Below are 19,336 nucleotides of genomic sequence, written 5' to 3'. Positions count from 1 at the left end.
TTCAGATTATAAAAAGTAAAAAAAGAGTTGGTTTTAAAGAACCTTTGACTGAACGTTTCTTTGTGGAACCAAAAATGGTTCTTCTATGGCATCACTGTGAAGAACCTTTTGAAGCACCTTTATTTTTAAGAGTTTAGAAAAACTAAAACTAAAAAATAAATAAATAACTTAATAAAATAAACACTTATTGAAATACTATATATATATAAAAAAAGAATAAGAACTATATATATATATATATATATATATAAAAAAAGAAAAATATTATATAAATATATATATATATATATATATATATATATATATATATAAAATATCGCTAATTTAAATCCACATGCTGCTATTATTTAAAGGGCATTTTTAATAACCAGAAGATGATTGCACTGCAGAAAATGATTGTTTTACTTAGATTTGTCTTGTTTCCAGCAAAAATATCTAAAATTCTTAATCCAAGAAGGAGTTGATTGTCTTGTTTTCAGAAAAAACAAGTCAAAATGAAGTGAGTGTTTGCTTAGAACAAGTAAAATAATCTGCAAATGGAGTAAGCAAATAAATTCTTTTTCAAACAGAAAACGAGATCATTATTCTGACCTCATTGGCAGATTATTGAGTTTGTTTCAAGCAAAAACTTACTTGTTTTGTCTGAAAGAATCCTTTTTGATTTAAGAATTTTTAGATATTTTGTATGGAAAAAAAACAAGACAAAAAATCTAAGTAAGAAAAGCATTTTTTGCAGTGTATAAGAAAAAAAACTGAAAATATTAATAAAAATAAAAAATAAATTAATCTTTTCTTTTGCTTAAAAAAAAAAAAAGTAAAAGTAATTTTAATTTTAGAAGCATTGTTTGTTTACTAATTTAAATCCACATGCTGCTATTATTCAAAAGACATTTTTAATAACCGGACGATGATTGTTATTATTGATAGATTTTTTTTTTTAATTCCAGCAGTTGTGCTGTTTTTCCTAAATGGTCAAGATGGATGGCTTTCACACACAATGCTGTGAAGTGTGTAATAATGTTGGTTTTGTCAGCAGGGACCTAAAGGAGAATCCATAGTTGGATCTCCTGGTCTTCCAGGACCACGAGGGCCCTCCGGTACACCAGGTTTTGGAAGAGCTGGTGTCGCTGGACCTCCTGGACCACCGGGACCCCCCGGACCTCCTGGAAAACACGGATCTGGTACGAGAAACCCTACAGTATTTTATATTTCAAAAGTCTTGTATTTTTCATTCATTTTACAAATCCAGTCCGGGTCGCTGAAGCTCTTCTGAAGGTGCGGGTCATGAAGATGACGTGTTTGTTAGTTTGAAGCATTGTGATTTCCTGCTCTGCTGCAGGAGTGTGTGTGTGTGTGTGTGTGTGTGTGTTGATGTGAGGTTCTGAGGGAGCAAATGGCCTTCAGACGCTGCTCCTGCTGAGCGTCCCCACAGCTCTTCATCTCACCGTGATGAAGGCAAACACTCGAGCTGCTGTCACACTTTGATATGCAGAGATGCTCAAGAGTTCATGTTGTTTCAGGCGTGATGATCCCCGGCCCTCCTGGACCCCCCGGGCCCCCGGGACGATCCGCCGAAGCCTCCAGCGCCGTGAGTGAAAACACAACACTAACAGTCCCATCAAACGCCTCAAACCGATCGCTCCTCTGCTGTAATGTCCCTCTGCTCCAGTTTCCTTACACAAACACCATCTAGAGATGTTGACAGCAGTCAGTGAGGTCAGCTTGCACAATGCAGTCATATTTCTTGCGGGATATCTCTAGATGCTCATAGATGATTTTGGCCTTCGTCAAGAACCTGATCTGGGCTGCTTCATTGAACATAGTGGAGCTCGAGATCAGTTTCATTCGGAAAGATTCACTGCTTAGAAACGTAACACAGTTAAGATCTGTTTTAACCCAGAAGAGATACGTAAACATTTTTTAGTAATTAAAAAAAAAAGTTTTAAGACTCTCAAATTACACCTCATTTATATTTTTCTATTTATTTTTATACAAAATTATTATTTGATTAATAATTGTTAATAATTTAATTATTGTTTATTATTATTCCGGCTCTGGATAAGCGGCTGATGATGTTGATGATTTTAAAATGAATAATTTTTAATTATTTTCAAAAGATGTCCACATCAAAAGAAATTTACAAAAGTGATTTTATATCCATAGAAAGCACATTAAATGTAAGTAAAGTGTCTACTTTTAAGGTTTCAAATAGGTTTTTGGAGAATAAAATGTTACAATTCAGTTGAAATAATGTTAGATTGTATTGTCATTCAGTGTAACAATATTTATGTAAAAATTCAAACAACATGATTATTATTCATGATTAAAATATATAAAAGAATAAGGGATAATATTAAATTGTATTGTGTTTTAAATGAGTAAAAAATCTTACTGACAATTCAACAATTTTAGAAATGTAGAATTACAACTAATTAGTATTTGGGGTGAAAGTAATTCATTTTTTAGTATGTATGTTAAAATTGACAAGATTGACACTGAATGACATTTTAATGGGTGTCTTCTGTAAATGAGGGGAAAATGTAGGATATTTATTTTTTGCTCAGAAAAACAAAATGTAATTAAATTAAAGAGAAAACTTTTTAATATTTTTTTGGAAAAACAACAACAATTTAAAGCAGTATTACATGTCTTTATGCTTAAACCTTTTTTCATCTGTGACCCATAACATTAAAAAAAGTTATCTCTTGTTTCACCTGAAAGTGAAAGTTTGTGCAACTAGAGTAAATTTATTTGGTTTGAAAACTTTTTAGAGTAATATATATGTACACTGCTGCTCAGAAGTTTCAGATCAGTAAGTCTTGTAATGTTTTTTTTTAAAGAAGTCTCTTTTGCTCATTAAGGCTGCAATTTATTTGATCCAATATTCTTTAAAGTAGAATGTATTTCTGTGATCAAAGCTGTATTTTCAGCATCATTACTCCAGTCTTCAGTGTCACATGATCCTTCAGAAATCATTCTAATATACTGATTTATTATTAGAATCATCAATGTTGGAAACAGTTGTGCTGCCAGTTTTTTTTTTTTTTTTTTTGGAGCCTGTGATCCTTTTTTCCAGGATTCTTTGATGAATAAAACATTTAAAAGTACAGCATTTATTCAAAATATAAATCTGTTCTAACAATGTAAATCTATGCTGCCGCTTTTTATCAATTGAACGCATCCTTGGTGAATAAGAGTATTAATTTCTTTCAAAAAAATAAAAAATAAAAATTACAAATAAAAGGTTTCTGACCCCAAAATTTTGAACAGTAGTGTATATTGTTAGAAAACCTGTTTCCAACATTGATAAAAAATCAGCCTATCAGAATGATTTCTGAAGGATCATGTGACACTTAAGACTGGAGTAATGATGCTGAAAATTCAACTTTGATCACAGGAATTAATTACATTTAAAAATATATTTAGATAGAAAAGAGTTATTTTAAATTAAAATAATATTTCACAATATTACAGTTTTTCTGTATTTTTTATCAAATAAAAGACCATTAAAAACCATTAAAAATCTTACGGATCCCAAAATTTTAAGCAGCAGTGTAGGTTTCATAAATTTGCACTGATTTTAGAGCTTTAGAGTTATTTCAAAGCAATTTAATTAAAATACATTAATACTTAAGGGGTTTACACTGATAATTCTCAGATAATGTGTTCTTATAAATTTCATGCAATGATATATTTAAAAAAAATTCTCAACAACAATGCAAAAAAACCTATATTTCTGTTCTATTTTTATATTATTTCTATTTCTATATATTATTATTTTTTCATCATAGATTTTTTTTGGTGTGGTTAATATGTAATTAAAAATTTCTTAGTATTTCTCAGATTTTTAATGAATAAAAAGGGTTAAATGTAGTAATAACAAAAACACATTTTTCACATTCACTCAATGAGAGTTTGTTGATCAGAAACAATATGGGGTTTTAGTTATATGAAGTTATGACTGTTTTAAATAATTACAGTTCTTCTAGTCCAAACAGTCCTAGAATGTAAAGATAGTCTATAGAGATTTCTAATGAACGTGACGTCAGTGTGATCTGAGCTTCATCCAGCTGTCATCTTTTGTCATATAGAAAGAGTAGCATTTGTATGTGACTGTATTGTGTGTGATGTATGTTCTGCAGGTCAGGAGGTTTGCGAGTCTGCAGGCCATGAGACAGCAGTCGTCTGTGGATGAGATAGGAACGCTGTGTTTGGTCATGGACACTAGTAAACTCTATATAAAGGTTCCAGGAGGCTGGAGAGAGATTCAGGTAACGTATAGCAGCTGTCCAAATCAAATCACTCCTCATACTCTTCACATTTCACAGCTTACTTAGATTGAGATTTGATGTGGTGTTTGGTGTTTGTTCTGCAGCTCGGTGGCCTGGTGGAGCTGTATTCACCATCCCTACTCTCACAGGATGATGTAAGGACTGCATTTAACACATTATCCTGGACAAAAATAGCTTTTTAATATGGAAAGAGTGACTATTTTAAGTCTCACGGCACTCATTTACAGTGTGAATATTTGTGTTTCTGTGTTTCCCAACAGGCTGAACCCCTGATGCTGACCCCGCAACTCACTCACACTCCCACAATACACACCGCAAACACTGTAAGTCTCTCTCTCTCTCTCTCTCTGTGTGTGTGTGTGTGTGTGTGTGTGTGTGTGTGTGTGTGTGTGTGTCAGTTGTGTGTGTTTCTACGTGTGTGTTCAGTGTTGGGCTCCTGCTGGAATTTTGAAACCCCAGAATGCTCCGTCGTACCTCACAAATGTTCCCAGGCTGTCGTCCACAGAGACCAATGTGAGATTTGAGATTTGTCATGGTTTGGTTCTGAAAAACATCGGTCGGAGCCCCTCGAAGCCTCAAGATCATCAGGCCTCTAAAAGCGTCCCTGCGGCGTCCAGAGCTCCCGTTTTAGACTAAATTATGGTGCCGTCCATCTGCTGAACATCGTCCAGCCGTTCTGGGTTTATGAACAGAGACCAATGCAAACAGACTCTCGAACTGCAGACTCGCTGCTCTCTGTGTGTTTGTGTTCATGCTGAAGTGTTTCTATATTACAGATCCACTTATACTCAATTCCTGCATTGATGCTGATCATCTGCTGAACACGATAATTCACTAAGAAAAAAAATGTCTTCCAACTGCTATTCAGGAAACTCCTCTCATTTAAAACATTACTATAATATTAGATGTTAAAATTAACAACAGAACCCAAACTACTGTTTATGTTCAGAGATAATAATCACATTATTCAAACATACACTATATTCCCAAATGTATTGGGACAGGTTTGACTACTGTAGTCATTTCCATAAGGACAAATCCTAATGTTTAATCATATTATGATATTCTAGTGGATTGTGTTTTGCTAATTTGACAGCAACAGCTTTGACAGGACCCTATTCTATTCTAACATGACAATGCCATAGAGAAATAATTCAGTCAGTGTGGAAGAACTTGACTGGTCTGCAGAAAGCAAAGTCCTAATCTCGGCTGAACACCTCTGGAGTGACTTTAAATGCAGACTTTGAGCCAAAAACTCATCACCAAACATCAATGACTTGGACATATAGGTACAGTTATTTTCAACACTTCCAAAACAGTTGCGACAGAGATGGAAACATAATTTATAAATGCATGAATTGTTTCCATCTTTGTTGCCACCGTTTTGAAAGTGCATTTTTCTGTTCTAAAGAAGGGGTGTCCCAATGCGTTTGTCCCTATAGTGTATGTACAAGTCATTGGTGTTTGGTGATGAGTTTTTGGCTCAAGGTCTGCATTTAAAGTCACTCCAGAGATGTTTCTGCAGACCAGTCAAGTTCTTCCACACTGACTGAATCAATCATTTCTTTTTGAACTCTTAAATAGAGAGACATTGTCACGTTAGAATGGAAAAGGGTTCTGTCAAAGCTGTTGCTGTAAAATTAGAAGCACACAATCCCCTAGAATATCTCTATATGCTTAAACATTAGGATTTGTACTCATGGAAATGACTACAGTAGTTAAACCTGTTCATTAGAAGGAGGTGCCCCAATACTTTTCACAAAATAGTGTACATACAGAATAAACATTCAATGAGCTCCCTCTATTGTTTTTTAATAGCTAACTAACCAGCTGTGAGCACTAGATAACGTACCTGAGGTAAATGCAATGTAAAGTCACTTTGATCACAAGCTTATTCAAAGTTGAAACACTGATTGAGTGTTTATATGAGATGTGACCTGGCAACCCGTGCTTGAAATAGTGATTCAGAGGATCAAACAGAACCTTCATTAAAGTAGAAGTTCACTTCCAGAACAAAAACTTACTTGTCATCCAAGATGTTCATGTCTTTCTTTCTTCAGTCGTAAAGAAATTGTGTTTTTTAAGGAAAACATTTGAGGATTTCTCTCCATATAGTGGACTTCTATGGTGCCCATGTGTTTGAACTTCCAAAATGCAGTTGAAATGCAGCTTCAAAGGACTCTAAATGATCCCAGCCGAGGAAGAAGAGTCTTATCTAGAGAAACAATCAGCTATTTAAAAAAAAGCAATTTATATACTTTACAATATAACCTCAAATGCTCATCTTGTCTAGCTCTGTGATGCACATGTGTATTCCTGTTCAAGACAGTTAGGGTATGTCTAAAAACTCCCATCTCATTTTCTCCTCCAACTTCAAAATCGTCCTACATCGCTCCAGAAGTACTGACCCAGTGTTTACAAAGTGAACGTACAAAGAAGATCAAACACCCTTCACAAAAAAAGCTAAATGTGGACGATTTTGAAGTTGGAGGAGAAAATGAGATGGGAGTTTTTAGACATACCCTAACTGTCTTGAGCCGGAATACACAGAGTACACGCAAAGCTTGACAAGATGAACATTTAATGTTAAACAGGATGACCAATGTTAAAAAATGACCAACCTTTTCTCTAGATAAGACCCTTCTTCCTCGGCTGGGATCATTTAGAGTCCTTTGAAGCTGCGTTTAAACTGCATTTTGGAAGTTCAAACACATGGGCACCATAGAAGTCCACTATATGGAGAACACTCCTGAAATGTTTTCCTCAAAAAACACAATTTCGTTATGACAAGAACATCTTGGATGACAAGGGGGTGAGTACATTATCTGTAAATTTTTGTTCTGTGAATTACTTTAACTATGCTCTTTTTTTAAAGTGAGCTTGTGTTATTATCACATTGACATTTTCTTCACACATGTTGCACTTGGACACGCCCCCTTTTGATTGACAGGATGATGGCCAATAATTGCTTTCACTGGCTGATTCCAATCACTAGCCAATATAGCAGTGCTTCCCTTCTATATACCACACATTTGTAGTATTTTTGCAGATTATAATGTTAAGTTGTGGTCACTTTTTTTACAGGCAAATCCAGTCATTTCAATAAGAATACTCTGTGAGGATGAAATATTTCCCTATGCAGATTCACAACCGAAAGCAGTCTAGTCTGAAAGAGACTTCTGCCAATACACATGGCCCTTTCTCAGCTAATGTGATGCTGGTCCAAATGATAACTGGCAGTGATTTGTGCTGAATGTGTGTAAATATATGTATTGTCTGATGTGTTTGCTTCTCCTCTGCTTCTCAGCTGCGGTTGGTGGCTCTAAACTCACCGTTGACGGGAAACTTGGGCTCCATCCATTCGGTTAATAAACTCTGCAGGACTCAAGCTCAAGCCATGGGCATCAGAGACGACTACAAGGCCTTCCTCTCACACCACCTACAGGACCTGATTGACATCGTGCAGCCCATGTACCGATCCAACATGCCGATCGTCAACCTCAGGGTAAAGCGGCCTTCTGTCGTTCTTGCTGATAATTGTTAGTCATGATCACTCATCAGTTTCTCTGGAAAGGAAAATCTCTTCTCGTGTGAACGCTGTCTTGTTTCCAGCCAAAATATCTACAAATTCTTAAATCGAGTAAAAATGATTGTCTTGTTTTCAGAAAAAAAAAAAAGTCAAAATGAAGTGAGTTTTTGCTTAGAACAAGTAAAATAATCCAATGGGGTAAGAAAAATAATCGTGTTTTCTTTTTGAACTAAGATCATTTTTCTTACCTCATTGACAGATTATTTAGCTTTTTTCAAGCAAAAACACACTTAACTTTGAGTCGTTTTTTTCTGAAAACAATTGTGTCTTTAAAAGCTTTAAAACCTCAATTTTGAGAGAAGGAAAGTTGTATAGGTTCAGAAGAAAAAATATATTTTGTATTATTTCAAACAGAATTGTTTTTCTCAAATTTGTTTCAAGCAAAAACTCACTTCATTTGGACTTGTTTTTTTTTCTGAAAATAAGACAATAATTTTTACTTGTCTAGAAAATCCTTCTTGATTTAGGAATTTTGAGATATTTTGGCTGGAAACAAGACAAAAAATCTAAGTAAGAAAAGCATTTTTTGCAGTTTTAACTTTAAGTTGTTTTTTCTGAAAACAATTGTGTCTTTAAAAGCTTTAAAACCTCACTTTTGAGAGAAGGAAAGTTGTATAGGTTCAGAAGGAAAAAATGTAATTTATTTCAAACAGAATTATTTTTCTTTCCCCGTTGGATTATTTTACTTGTTCTAAGCAAAAATTCACTTCATTTTGACTTTTTTTCTGAAAACAAGAAAATAATTTTTATTCATCTACAAAATCTTTGATTTAAGAATTTTTTGATATTTTGCCTGGAAACAAGACACAAATCTAAGTAAGAAAAGCATTTTTGCTATGAACAGATATTTCAGTTTTGTTGTTGGTGTGGATAGATCTTAAAAGGATAGTTCAACCAAAATAATGAATCATTTATTCTCTCTCATGCCGTTCCAAACAAAACGTTTGTTGAACACACTATGCTGATTATTTGATTTACTGAAAGCGTTCTCCTCCAGTGAGCTGCAAATGCTGCTTTGACCGGATCATTGAGTGGAGAACCAGATCATTCTGATTTATGAGCACATCATTGGTTTGCGCAACAGATCAAATAATTCACTCAAAACTTCAGTCATCGCTGCTAGTGTCATGAACTCCAGAGCAAAGGAAGACGTCAAGATTTTAGTCAGTAACAAATAACACTACTGTTCAAAGGATAACAAAAAATACTTTTATTAATCAAGGATGCATTAAATTGATCAAAAGTGACATTTAAAATGTTGCCGAAGATTTCTATTTCAAATAAATGCTGTTCTTTTGAACTTTCTATTCATCTGTGAAGTCTGAAAAATAAAATGTATCAGTTTCCACAAAAATATTGAGCAGCACAACTGTTTTAAACATTGATAATAATCTGAAGCGTTTCTGGAGCAGCAAATCAGCGTATTAGAACACTGCAAAAAATGCTTTTCTTAGATTTTTTGTCTTGTTTCCAGCCAAAATATCTACCAATTCTTAAATCAAGAAGGATTTTCTAGACGAGTAAAAACGTCTCTAGGTTACGTATGTAACCCTAGTTCCCTGAGAAGGGAACGAGACACCGCGTCCCCTAGGGGTCGCTATTGGGGAACGCTGCAGCGTGACTCGTGTCTGAAGAATGCATAGAAAAACTCCATGAAATGGCCGGCGACAGCGTATGACGTCACTGCGGCGCGCACGTCGCTGCTGGTGCGTCACTACCGGGCGACACAGTATAAAGAGTCGCCGAAGTAAACATACACCTGCTTCACTGTCTGAAGCTTCTCGTCCGAGGCATGGTAAGAAGCGTAGGGGACGCGGTGTCTCGTTCCCTTCTCAGGGAACTAGGGTTACATACGTAACCTAGAGACGTTCCCTTCCGAGGGAACTCTCACCGCGTCCCCTAGGGGTCGCTATTGGGGAACGGTATACCAACGTCTCCATGCTGAGGGGAGTGCATAGTAGCGAGCACTAAGTGTAAATTCTGTGAGGAATTATCCCTATAGGACGAGGTGACAGCTGTCAGAACGTAACCTCCCCGGCCAAAGCCTGAACTGTTACTCACTTACCTGAATGGGTCAAAGGACCCAGAGCACAGCTCAGGTTGGAATCGGAGATTCCTTCGGAGGAACGGCTAAGTTAATACTTAGACTTAACTAGAACAGGAACTGCCAGTACTACTGAGTCTAGTTCCCTCAGTGAACTGACTCAGAAATAGCGACTAACAGGCCTGTCCCAAGACAGAGACCGTTCTAGCAGGGGTTATCCTCAGATAACGCACCCTGGATAACAGATGGTCAGGAGATATCTGAGGTGATATCGAGTGAAGTTGGGCCCAGGGAGACCGGGGTTTTAAACCAACTCAAAAAATGGGAACGAGTACCGCGTAACCCATACCGTATAGGATTTTAGAAAAGAACCCAAAAACTTGGTGGGAACTTACCACTTATGTGGATTTTAGGAAGTGCACAAAGATTCCGTGCGCACTTACCACTATTGTGGATTTCAGAAAGTGCCCAGGGTTTAGCGTGGGACACTTACCCTAGTAAAATGGGATTTGGAGACTGTGTTTTCCCCCATTTTGGGGGTTTCATATTAAAGCTCCAGATTTGTCATAGGATGACAAGAATTAAAATAGGGGAGGAACCCTCCCTGATTAGAGAGGGGAGCAATGCTACACCCCAATCAGGACAGACAGTCCGCAAACTGTTAGTCGACTGATGAAATCATGGAGCTACTGACCATCATATAGTGGACGCAGACAGCGGACAGACCCCTAACCCCGACTTGCAGGGAGGAACATCCGTCCTTAAAAAGGGCAATGCTCTGAAGGGACCCTTTAGTGTAAAGGGGAGCATACTAGACCCAGTCCACATGGATGCCTACTAGGAGAAGGTGGTGCTCAGAAATTACCCTTCCTTGTAAGGGGAGCATACTCATCCCACTAGGAGCCGTGCTCTAAACGGGACCCTTGAGAAGGGGAGCGAACGTGCTCAAATCAGGACCTTGAGAAAGATAGAGGTTATTTCTTCCTTAGCCAAGGGAGAAAAATTCACCATGCGGCAGTGGCGCTGCTTTGAGGGAACCCTAAAAGGTGAGCTGCCAACAGCCTGAGGAGGCTTCAATCGTAGGAGCCTTCGCTTCTAGCATGTTAAGGGTAGGTTTCAAAACCCTGAGAAGCAGGGAGAAATGCCAACACCCGCCAGAAGGTGGTGCTCTAGTAGGACCCTTTCCGCAGAAAGGGGAGCAGCCGAGGTCATTTCAAGGTCCTGAAAAAGGGGGGAACTCCTAGTTAGTCATAAAGCCTGAAGGGGAGGTGACACTCGACCCGGAAGTCAGGCGCAAGCAGGCTTCTAACCCTGATTAACAGAGAGGAAAACCCGCCTGCCAGGAGGCAGCGCTCTGATTTCACCCTTCATCAGAAGGGGAGCTTACTCCTCCTGCCAGGAGCAGCGCTCGAGAGGAACCCTTTTCTCAAAAAGGGGAGCAATCATACCTGACTCAGGAAGCCTGATGACAGATTCTACCCAAATAAAGGGGAATTTGTCCACACGACAGTGGTGCTACTGACGAACCTTGAATTAAGGTGAGCTGCTTTCATTGAAGAGCTCTGAGAGGACCCTTTCCGCGGAAAGGGGAGCTACTAAAGTTACTTCAAGTTCCTGAGAAGGGAGCTCCTGGATAGTCATGGTGACAGACTCCTAACCCTGAAGGCCAGGGAGGAACGCCCGTCCCGACGAGGGGCGCTCATTGGGGACCCTTTCTTCGGAAAGGGGAGAGCCCAGCTCGTGCGTGAGGCCTGAAGAGTGAGAATCAACCTGGACAAGAAGGACAGGCCCCTAACCCAGATGAACCGGGAGGAGAACCTGGCTCTGTCAACGAGAAACAGTACTCTAAATAAACCCCTTCTGCAGAAAGGGGAGTACTACCTCGGTCGAATCGACCCTGCCCTCGGGCTAACAGGGGGATCGACAGACCCCAGTCTAGGTGGACTTATGTTCCTGTCTCAACGGGACATAAATCCCCCGGAGCAGGAACTTATGAGGATAGACTCCTAACCCTGAAGGCCAGGGAGGAACGCCCATCCCGTCGAGGGGGCGCTCGTTAGGGACCCTTCCCTTGGGAAGGGGAGAGCCCAGCTCGAGTGTGAGCCTGAAGAGTGAGAATCAGCCTGGACAAGAGGGACAGGCTCCTAACCCAGATGAACCGGGGAGAAAGCCTGGCTTGTCAGCGAGAAGCGGTACTCTGAATAAACCCTTTCCGCGAAAAGGGGAGTACTACTTAGTTACTGGAGAACTGAGAAATTGCTCCTTAGAGACAAAACTCAGGAGGTGCTGGAAAGAACCTTCGGCTGATAAGATCACTTCACAGGATCTAAAGTCCACAGAGAGAGTCTGGAAGAGGGATTCTCAGAAAAAGGCCTGCAAAGGACAAATGTTAAACATGCCAAGGGCAATCCTAAGAAAGAAACTTAGGGAGCTTACCTTGAAGAGGACATAAGTCCTATGTCTAACATATGCTGGAAGGGTGGTTTACCGCACGACCTGTGGCGTGGATAGGACGAACACTGCCGTAACCATAACCCGTAGGATCAGAGGGGGAGCATCCGCCGTGAACTCGTCGTGTTTTTCTCTGAAAAGCAAAAACAACACACAGGCCTGAGACAGTATTAAGTTCTTTTTCTTTATTAAAAGAAAAATATGGATCGTACTCACCCATGAGTGACCTGCATTTAACTCAAACTTAAACAAAACCTGTTTAAGGAGTTAAAATCCAGACCATTGGTAATGGAGGTTCTTATGGGACATAAGAACCACTGCGTGCAGGGAGCTCATGTTGTAGAGCTCGGACCTGGGCCTTCATGGAGTGAAGGACTCAAAGGCAGAGATCTACCTAGCCCAAATCACATAAATCCAGAAAGGCCAATGAGCCTGGGAAAAACTAACAGATCAGTGTTAGTCCGGTTAGTCCTCCTGAAAACAGCCCAACCCAGCAGAGTGGGCTGTCTATTTAAACCCTAGCAGGGGAGACAGCACCATCTAGGCAAGAGCTTAAAAGAACTACTTTTCTGTTTCCAAACAAAAAGTAATCAGTAAGCCCACACACAGATATCCGCAGATATCTGTATGTGTAGGAAGGACCACCAGAGGTAAAACTGACTGAAAGCCTCCAGCCCTAAAGTAGGAAGAGTTAACATACAGCTAGCCTCAGACAGCTGTAGTTAATAAGACTGTTCTGCCATGATCTGCATAATCATGGTCGAACTAGTCTAGGAAAATCTCTCCCCTTATATGTACACATATAAGCATACATAACATACATATGTATATACATATACATGCACACACATATTTTATGGCAGTAAATTAACTCCACAATCGCGACGCGCAGCACATATTCGGCTCCCGCGGGAGCTAAACAAACTCCGCCCAGACGCCAAATTCCCTCGGGAATAAACGAGCAAGGAGCCGCTGGCGACGCCGCGAATGCGTCTGTTAATGCACACTCTTTTGCGACTGCGTCTTCGCGATAAGCCCATTAGTCCCTCGGGAGCTGGACGAGCTGTAATTTACCACACCCACGTAGCAGAGAGTCGTAGCAAGTGGGTATGAGAGCGTGCCTCTCGTTACAAACAAGCAATGAATGCACCGATCGCATTCTACTCTCTCAAGAGGTAATCTTGCCTGCGTTCTCCCCTCACAGCTCGGGCGGTGTGAAAGTGCGGGTATCAGATTACCACACACGTCACAAGCAGGCCTCCGGTGAGAGAATATGCACTCCTAGACAAAGAGAAAGCTGAAGACAGCGAAGAAGGTGTATGTTTACTTCGGCGACTCTTTATACTGTGTCGCCCGGTAGTGACGCACCAGCAGCGACGTGCGCGCCGCAGTGACGTCATACGCTGTCGCCGGCCATTTCATGGAGTTTTTCTATGCATTCTTCAGACACGAGTCACGCTGCAGCGTTCCCCAATAGCGACCCCTAGGGGACGCGGTGAGAGTTCCCTCGGAAGGGAACATTTTTTTTTTGTTTTCAGAAAAAACAAGTCAAAATAAAGTGAGTTTTTGCTTAAAACAAGAAAAATAATCTGCCAAAGGGGTAAGCAAAAAAATATTATTTCAAACAGAAAACTAGATTATGTTTCTTACCCCATTGGCAGATTATTTTACTTGTTTCAAGCAAAAACACTTAATTTTGACTTGTTTTTTCTGAAAACAAGACATTAATTTGTACTTGTCTAGAAAATCCTTCCTGATTTAAGAATTTGTAGATATTTTGGCTGGAAACAAGACAAAAAATCTAAGTTAGAAATGCCTTTTTTGCAGTTTTCTGATGATTTCTGAAGGATCATGTGCAGCTTTGCATCACATAAATAAATTACATTTGAACAGATATTGACATGGAAAACAGCTGTTTGAAATTCCAATAATATTTCACATTTTTGCTGTATTTTTGATTAAATAAATGCAGCTTTCTTTCAAAAAACATTGAAAATCTTACCAACCCCAAACTTTAAATGCACACAAAGCTATGATATCAACACTGCAAAAAATGCTTTTCTTACTTATTTTTTGTTTTGTTTCCGGCCAAAATATCTAAAAATTCTTAAATCAAGAAGGATTTTCTAGACAAGTAAAAATTATTGTCAAAAAACAAGATTCTTCTTCTTACCCCATTGGCAGATTATTTAGATGTTTCAAGCAAAAGCACACTTCATTTTGAGTATTTTTCTCTGAAAACAAGAATTTTTGTACTTGTCTAGAAAATCCTTCTTGATTTAAGAATTTTTAGATATTTTGGCTGGAAACAAGACAGAAAACCTAAGTAAGAAAAGCATTTTTTTTGCTGTGTAGTGGAAAGAAAACACCCAAAAAACACTGTTAAAAAAAAAATCTAAAAGGATCTAAAAATCTGAAGGATCATGTGACACTGAAGACTGGAGTAACAGCTGATAAATTCTGCACACAAAGCTATGATATCATCACTGCAAAAAATGCTTTTCTTATTTAGAATTATTGTCTTGTTTCCAGCCAAAGTATCTATAAATTCTTAAATCAAGAAGGACAAGTAAAAAGTATTGTCTTGTTTTCAGAAAAAACAAGATTCTTCTTCTTACCCCATTGGCAGATTGTTTAGCTTGTTTCAAGTGAAAACACACGTAATTTTGAGTTAATTTTTTACTTGTCTAGAAAATCCTTCTTGATTTAATAATTTTTAGATAGGGCTGGAACTAAGACAAAAAAATCTAAAAGGATCTAAGAATCTGAAGGATCATGTGACACATTTCAAATTTTACAGTATTTTTGATTAAATAAATGCAGCTTTCTTTCAAAAAACATTGAAAATCTTACCAACCCCAAACTTGCTGGTGTAAAAAAATGCTAGTGTTTGATCGGCACACAAAGCTATGATATCATACTGTTATCGTGTTTTTGCTGACTTGTCTCTTAAAGAGTCTAAACTCTGACTATATTTGACTCCTATCTGAAGCGGCTCGTGTGAAGTGAAGTGAAGTGAATGTGCTGTAATGACAGCCGCATGTGTCTGATGTGTGTTTTGTGTCTGTAGGGTGAGGTCCTGTTCAAGAACTGGGACAGCATCTTCTCCAATCATCTGCTCCCGGTGGGCGTCCCGCTGTACTCGTTCGACGGGCGAGACGTGATGAGCGACCCCTTCTGGTCAGTAAAGCAGCGTCATGATTGAGTGTTAAACGCAGCTCTGAATCACATCACATGCTTTAAAGCTTCAATGCTTTGTGTTATTCTTCATGCCTAAAGCCTGCATTGGCTCCTGTCATTGTGCCTCATTAAGTGCTCAAGCTCTAGTGGTGAAGTGGAGTATTGGAGCGCTGACCGCAACCCAGACGACACCGGCTGCGCCTCTGGCTTTCATATTTCTCCAGCCGTGGCGTTTTATTTTTGGTCCTCTGTTTATGTGTATTTATACTCCGGGCCGGTAAATATATCCTGGGATGAGGCCGTGACAGCGGAGCAGTAATTGTGGTCGGCTAGTAGCCGTTTTAAGCTTGTTTGTGAAGTTTGTGGATGTTTTTGGCGTTTGGGGAGGGTTTCTGTGTGAATGCGTGGAGCACAAGAGACGTTTCACAGAGCGGCGGTGTGTCATAAAGCCTTTCATAACTCTTCAAAACATCCACTTATTTAAACATTTCCAAAAACTAACTTCTTTATTCGGATCTTAAGGGAACATTGCGTTTTATCATTTATCACTTTTGTTTGTTTGGGAAAGCAGTGTTCATTTTGAAAGCACATTTTGATTCAGTTTTTATCATAGGCTTTTGACTAAAATGGCATTCAGTTTGAGTCCAATTTTAGTCAACTTTAATCTGCACTGCAAAAAATGCTTTTCTTACTTAGAGTTTTTGTCTTGTTTCCAGCCAAAATATCTACAAATTCTTAAACCAAAAAGGTTTTTCTAGACGAGTCAAAATTATTGTCTTGTTTTCAGAAAAAAAAATTTTTTTTGCTTGAAACAAGTAAAATAATCTGCCAATGGGGTAAGAAAAATAATCTTGTTTTCTGTTTGAAATAACATTTTTGTTCTTCCCCCATTGGCAGATTATTTCACTTGTTCTAAGCAAAAACTCACTTTATTTTGACTTGTTTTTTCTGAAAACAAGAAAATAATTTTTACTCATCTAGAAAATCCTTGATTGAAAAATTTGTAGATTTTTTGGCTGAAAACAAGACACAAGTAAGAAGAGCTTTTTTTGCAGTGTAATCTAAAAAATATATACTTTTAATGTATTTTTGGTCAAAATTTCTTACTTGCAAAACATACCGACTCCAAACTGTTGAACAGTAGTGTATGTTTTGATCAGCACACAAAGCTATTGAATTATTGTTTATACTATTATTGCAAACAAATGTTTTCTATGTGAATATCTGTTAAATGTAATTTATTTCTGTGATGCGCAGCTGCATTTTCAGCATTATTACTGCAGTCTTTAGTGTCACATGCACTGTTGGGGCTAACTTTTTCCAAGTAACTAGTAAAGTAATGCATTACTTTTTAATTGACAAGCAAATATCTGAGTTACTTTTCCCCCATTTATTGATTAAAAGCTCTCCTGTCTCCATGTTGAGAGAAATTGTGAGTAAGATGTTCCTTTAGTTCTAGAATAAATGTGAACATGCATTAATTCATCTCACTCACTAAAAAACAGATCCAGTGTTCTTCAAAATGAATTAAAACACTGAAATTCATGCAAACCTGCAATAATTAAATATGTTCAATAATACAAATATCCTTTATGTATTTAATCCCATTTTATTAACCGATGTCTTTGCTGCCGACCTTCGATGATCCAATTCATCCAAACTAATAAGCAGAAATTACTCAAGATAATCATTTGTTTTCCTTTTTTTTATCGCTGAAGAGTTGACATTTGTTCTTCTGCGGTCTACTGTACAGACGGAGATTTACTTTTCTCTAAACCTGAGGCTTTTGCTGTGAAAAGGCTTTTACATTTGACAAAAATACAACTTTTTATATTAAAAACCCTGCCCAGATTTAAAAAGTAACGCAAAAGTAACGTAACGCATTACTTTCCACAAAAAGTAACTAAGTAACGTAATTAGTTCCTTTTTTAGAGAGTAAATCAATATTGTAACACATTACTTTGAAAAGTAACTTTCCCCAACACTGACACACGATCTTTCACAAATCATTCTAATATGATGATTTGCTGCTCAACAAACATTTCTGATCATTATCAATGTTGGAAACACTTGTGCTGCACAATATTTGAGTGGAAACGGTCATTTATTTTTCAGGATTCACAGATGAATAGAGTTGATAAGAGCATCTTTTATTAGTGTGAGTGTTGTGAATGTGTGTACTGATATATGTGTGTGTTTTAGGCCTCAGAAGGCGGTGTGGCACGGCTCGTCGGAGAGAGGCAAGCGTCTGGCGGCTCTGAACTGTGAGTCGTGGAGAGCGGGTGATATGGCCATCACGGGTCAAGCGTCCTTCCTCTACAGCGGATTATTGAACCAGCAAACACGCAGCTGCTCCAACCACTTCATCGTCCTCTGCATCGAGACCAGCCACGACAACAGCGGCGTCCAGGAGCCGCTCAAGACACAGTACCGCCACAGACGATGGAATCACAGATCCTGAAAACACCTCGCTGTTAGGACAGCACCGCACAGCGGAGGAACAGCCCCCTGACCAATCCATCTCAGGCTTTGGCCACATGAACGTTAACACAACCAAAGCCATCGCTCTAGAATGTAAAGCGTTTGGCCGATTCCCAGCGTGGGACTGGAGCACTGCAAAAAATGTTTTTCTAGCTTAGATTTTTTGTCTTGTTTTCAGGCAAAATATCTACAAATTCTTAAATCAAGAAGGATTTTCTAGACGAGTAAAAATTGTTTTCAGAAAAACAAGTCAAGATGAAGTGAGTTTTTGCTTAGAACAACTGAAATAATCTGCCAATGGGGAAGCAAAAAAAATGTTATTTCAAACCGAAAACAAGATTATTTTGCTTACCCCATTGGCAGATTATTTAGCTTGTTTCAAGCAAAAATTTTTACTCATCTAGAAAATCCTTCTTGATTTAAGATTTTTTAGATATTTTGGCTGGAAACAAGACAACAAATCTAAGATAGAATAGCATTTTTTGCAGTGAGGAGATCGGCTTTTTTTATGTCATTTGGATGCACTGTAATTTTTCGTATTGTATTTTTGGTGTTGATTCTTGATCACGTCATTCATTTGTTTCTTATTCTGTTTGTATTTAATTTAATTTCAATGTTTTATTTATACAGTGACCGCACATGGTTCAGAAAATCAAGTATTTAACTGTTCAAATTCATTTTGCAATTGTTTATTTTTGTTTTTGGATTCTGCATCCGTTTTACTGAGATCATAATCTCCAGATCAGCATAAAATCGTCTTTTTATAGATTTTGTAAAGCAAATAAATTGAAGCAGTGTTTGTCTGTTGAATAAAACATTTTTCCAGATTTGATCTGTAATTAGCCATTATTTTCAGATGGTTGTGTTTGTTTACGAAGACCGCCCTGCGGTCGACCCGGCTGTGACCGTCCAGCAAATGTCCTGGATCCGCCGTCGCTGGGTTCGGCCGGTTGGGAAAGTTTGCACCTCTGGGATGCGGCCGTGGAGCTGGCACGAGTCGGGGTTGTTTTGCAGGACTCTGGTGAGGTTTGCCACCCTCAGACTGGCACCGGCCCTGCGTTACGTCATCCGCCAACACACATCATTTACCAACAGCACGCCTGTTTTCCCTCACACTGGAATGTTGTGGGGAAAAAATCATGTAAACAGTGACTTTAAGAGGTCACAGCTTTAAATATGAATTTATTGCACACGTCCAGACTTCAGTTTGACAGCTATCATGAGGCTTTCTCAGGTTTTTATTTGAAATGCACAACTCTCATTAGCATCTTTAGAAAGTCACACTCACTTTACAGGCTT

General features: G+C 38.5%; 1 protein-coding gene across 1 annotated transcript in view; it reads left to right on the top strand.

The window, feature by feature from the left end:
- Window positions 1-18,864, top strand: part of col15a1a (collagen, type XV, alpha 1a) — a 76,086-nt gene extending 57,222 nt beyond the window's left edge. Inside the window, exons 25-32 of the mRNA XM_073830535.1 lie at window positions 1,037-1,181; window positions 1,521-1,588; window positions 4,143-4,271; window positions 4,376-4,426; window positions 4,553-4,615; window positions 7,600-7,797; window positions 15,447-15,556; window positions 17,759-18,864. Of these exons, the coding sequence (XP_073686636.1) occupies window positions 1,037-1,181; window positions 1,521-1,588; window positions 4,143-4,271; window positions 4,376-4,426; window positions 4,553-4,615; window positions 7,600-7,797; window positions 15,447-15,556; window positions 17,759-18,017 (1,023 nt within the window). The 3' untranslated portion in view covers window positions 18,018-18,864. The remainder of the gene's footprint in view (window positions 1-1,036; window positions 1,182-1,520; window positions 1,589-4,142; window positions 4,272-4,375; window positions 4,427-4,552; window positions 4,616-7,599; window positions 7,798-15,446; window positions 15,557-17,758) is intronic.
- The last annotated feature ends 472 nt before the right edge of the window (window positions 18,865-19,336 follow it).

The sequence above is a fragment of the Garra rufa genome, chromosome 24 (genome assembly GCF_049309525.1).
Source record: "Garra rufa chromosome 24, GarRuf1.0, whole genome shotgun sequence".
In the NCBI taxonomy this organism is placed as follows: domain Eukaryota; kingdom Metazoa; phylum Chordata; class Actinopteri; order Cypriniformes; family Cyprinidae; genus Garra; species Garra rufa.
Note: the sequence above shows the minus strand (reverse complement) of the source record. Positions and strands in the feature narration are given on the sequence as shown.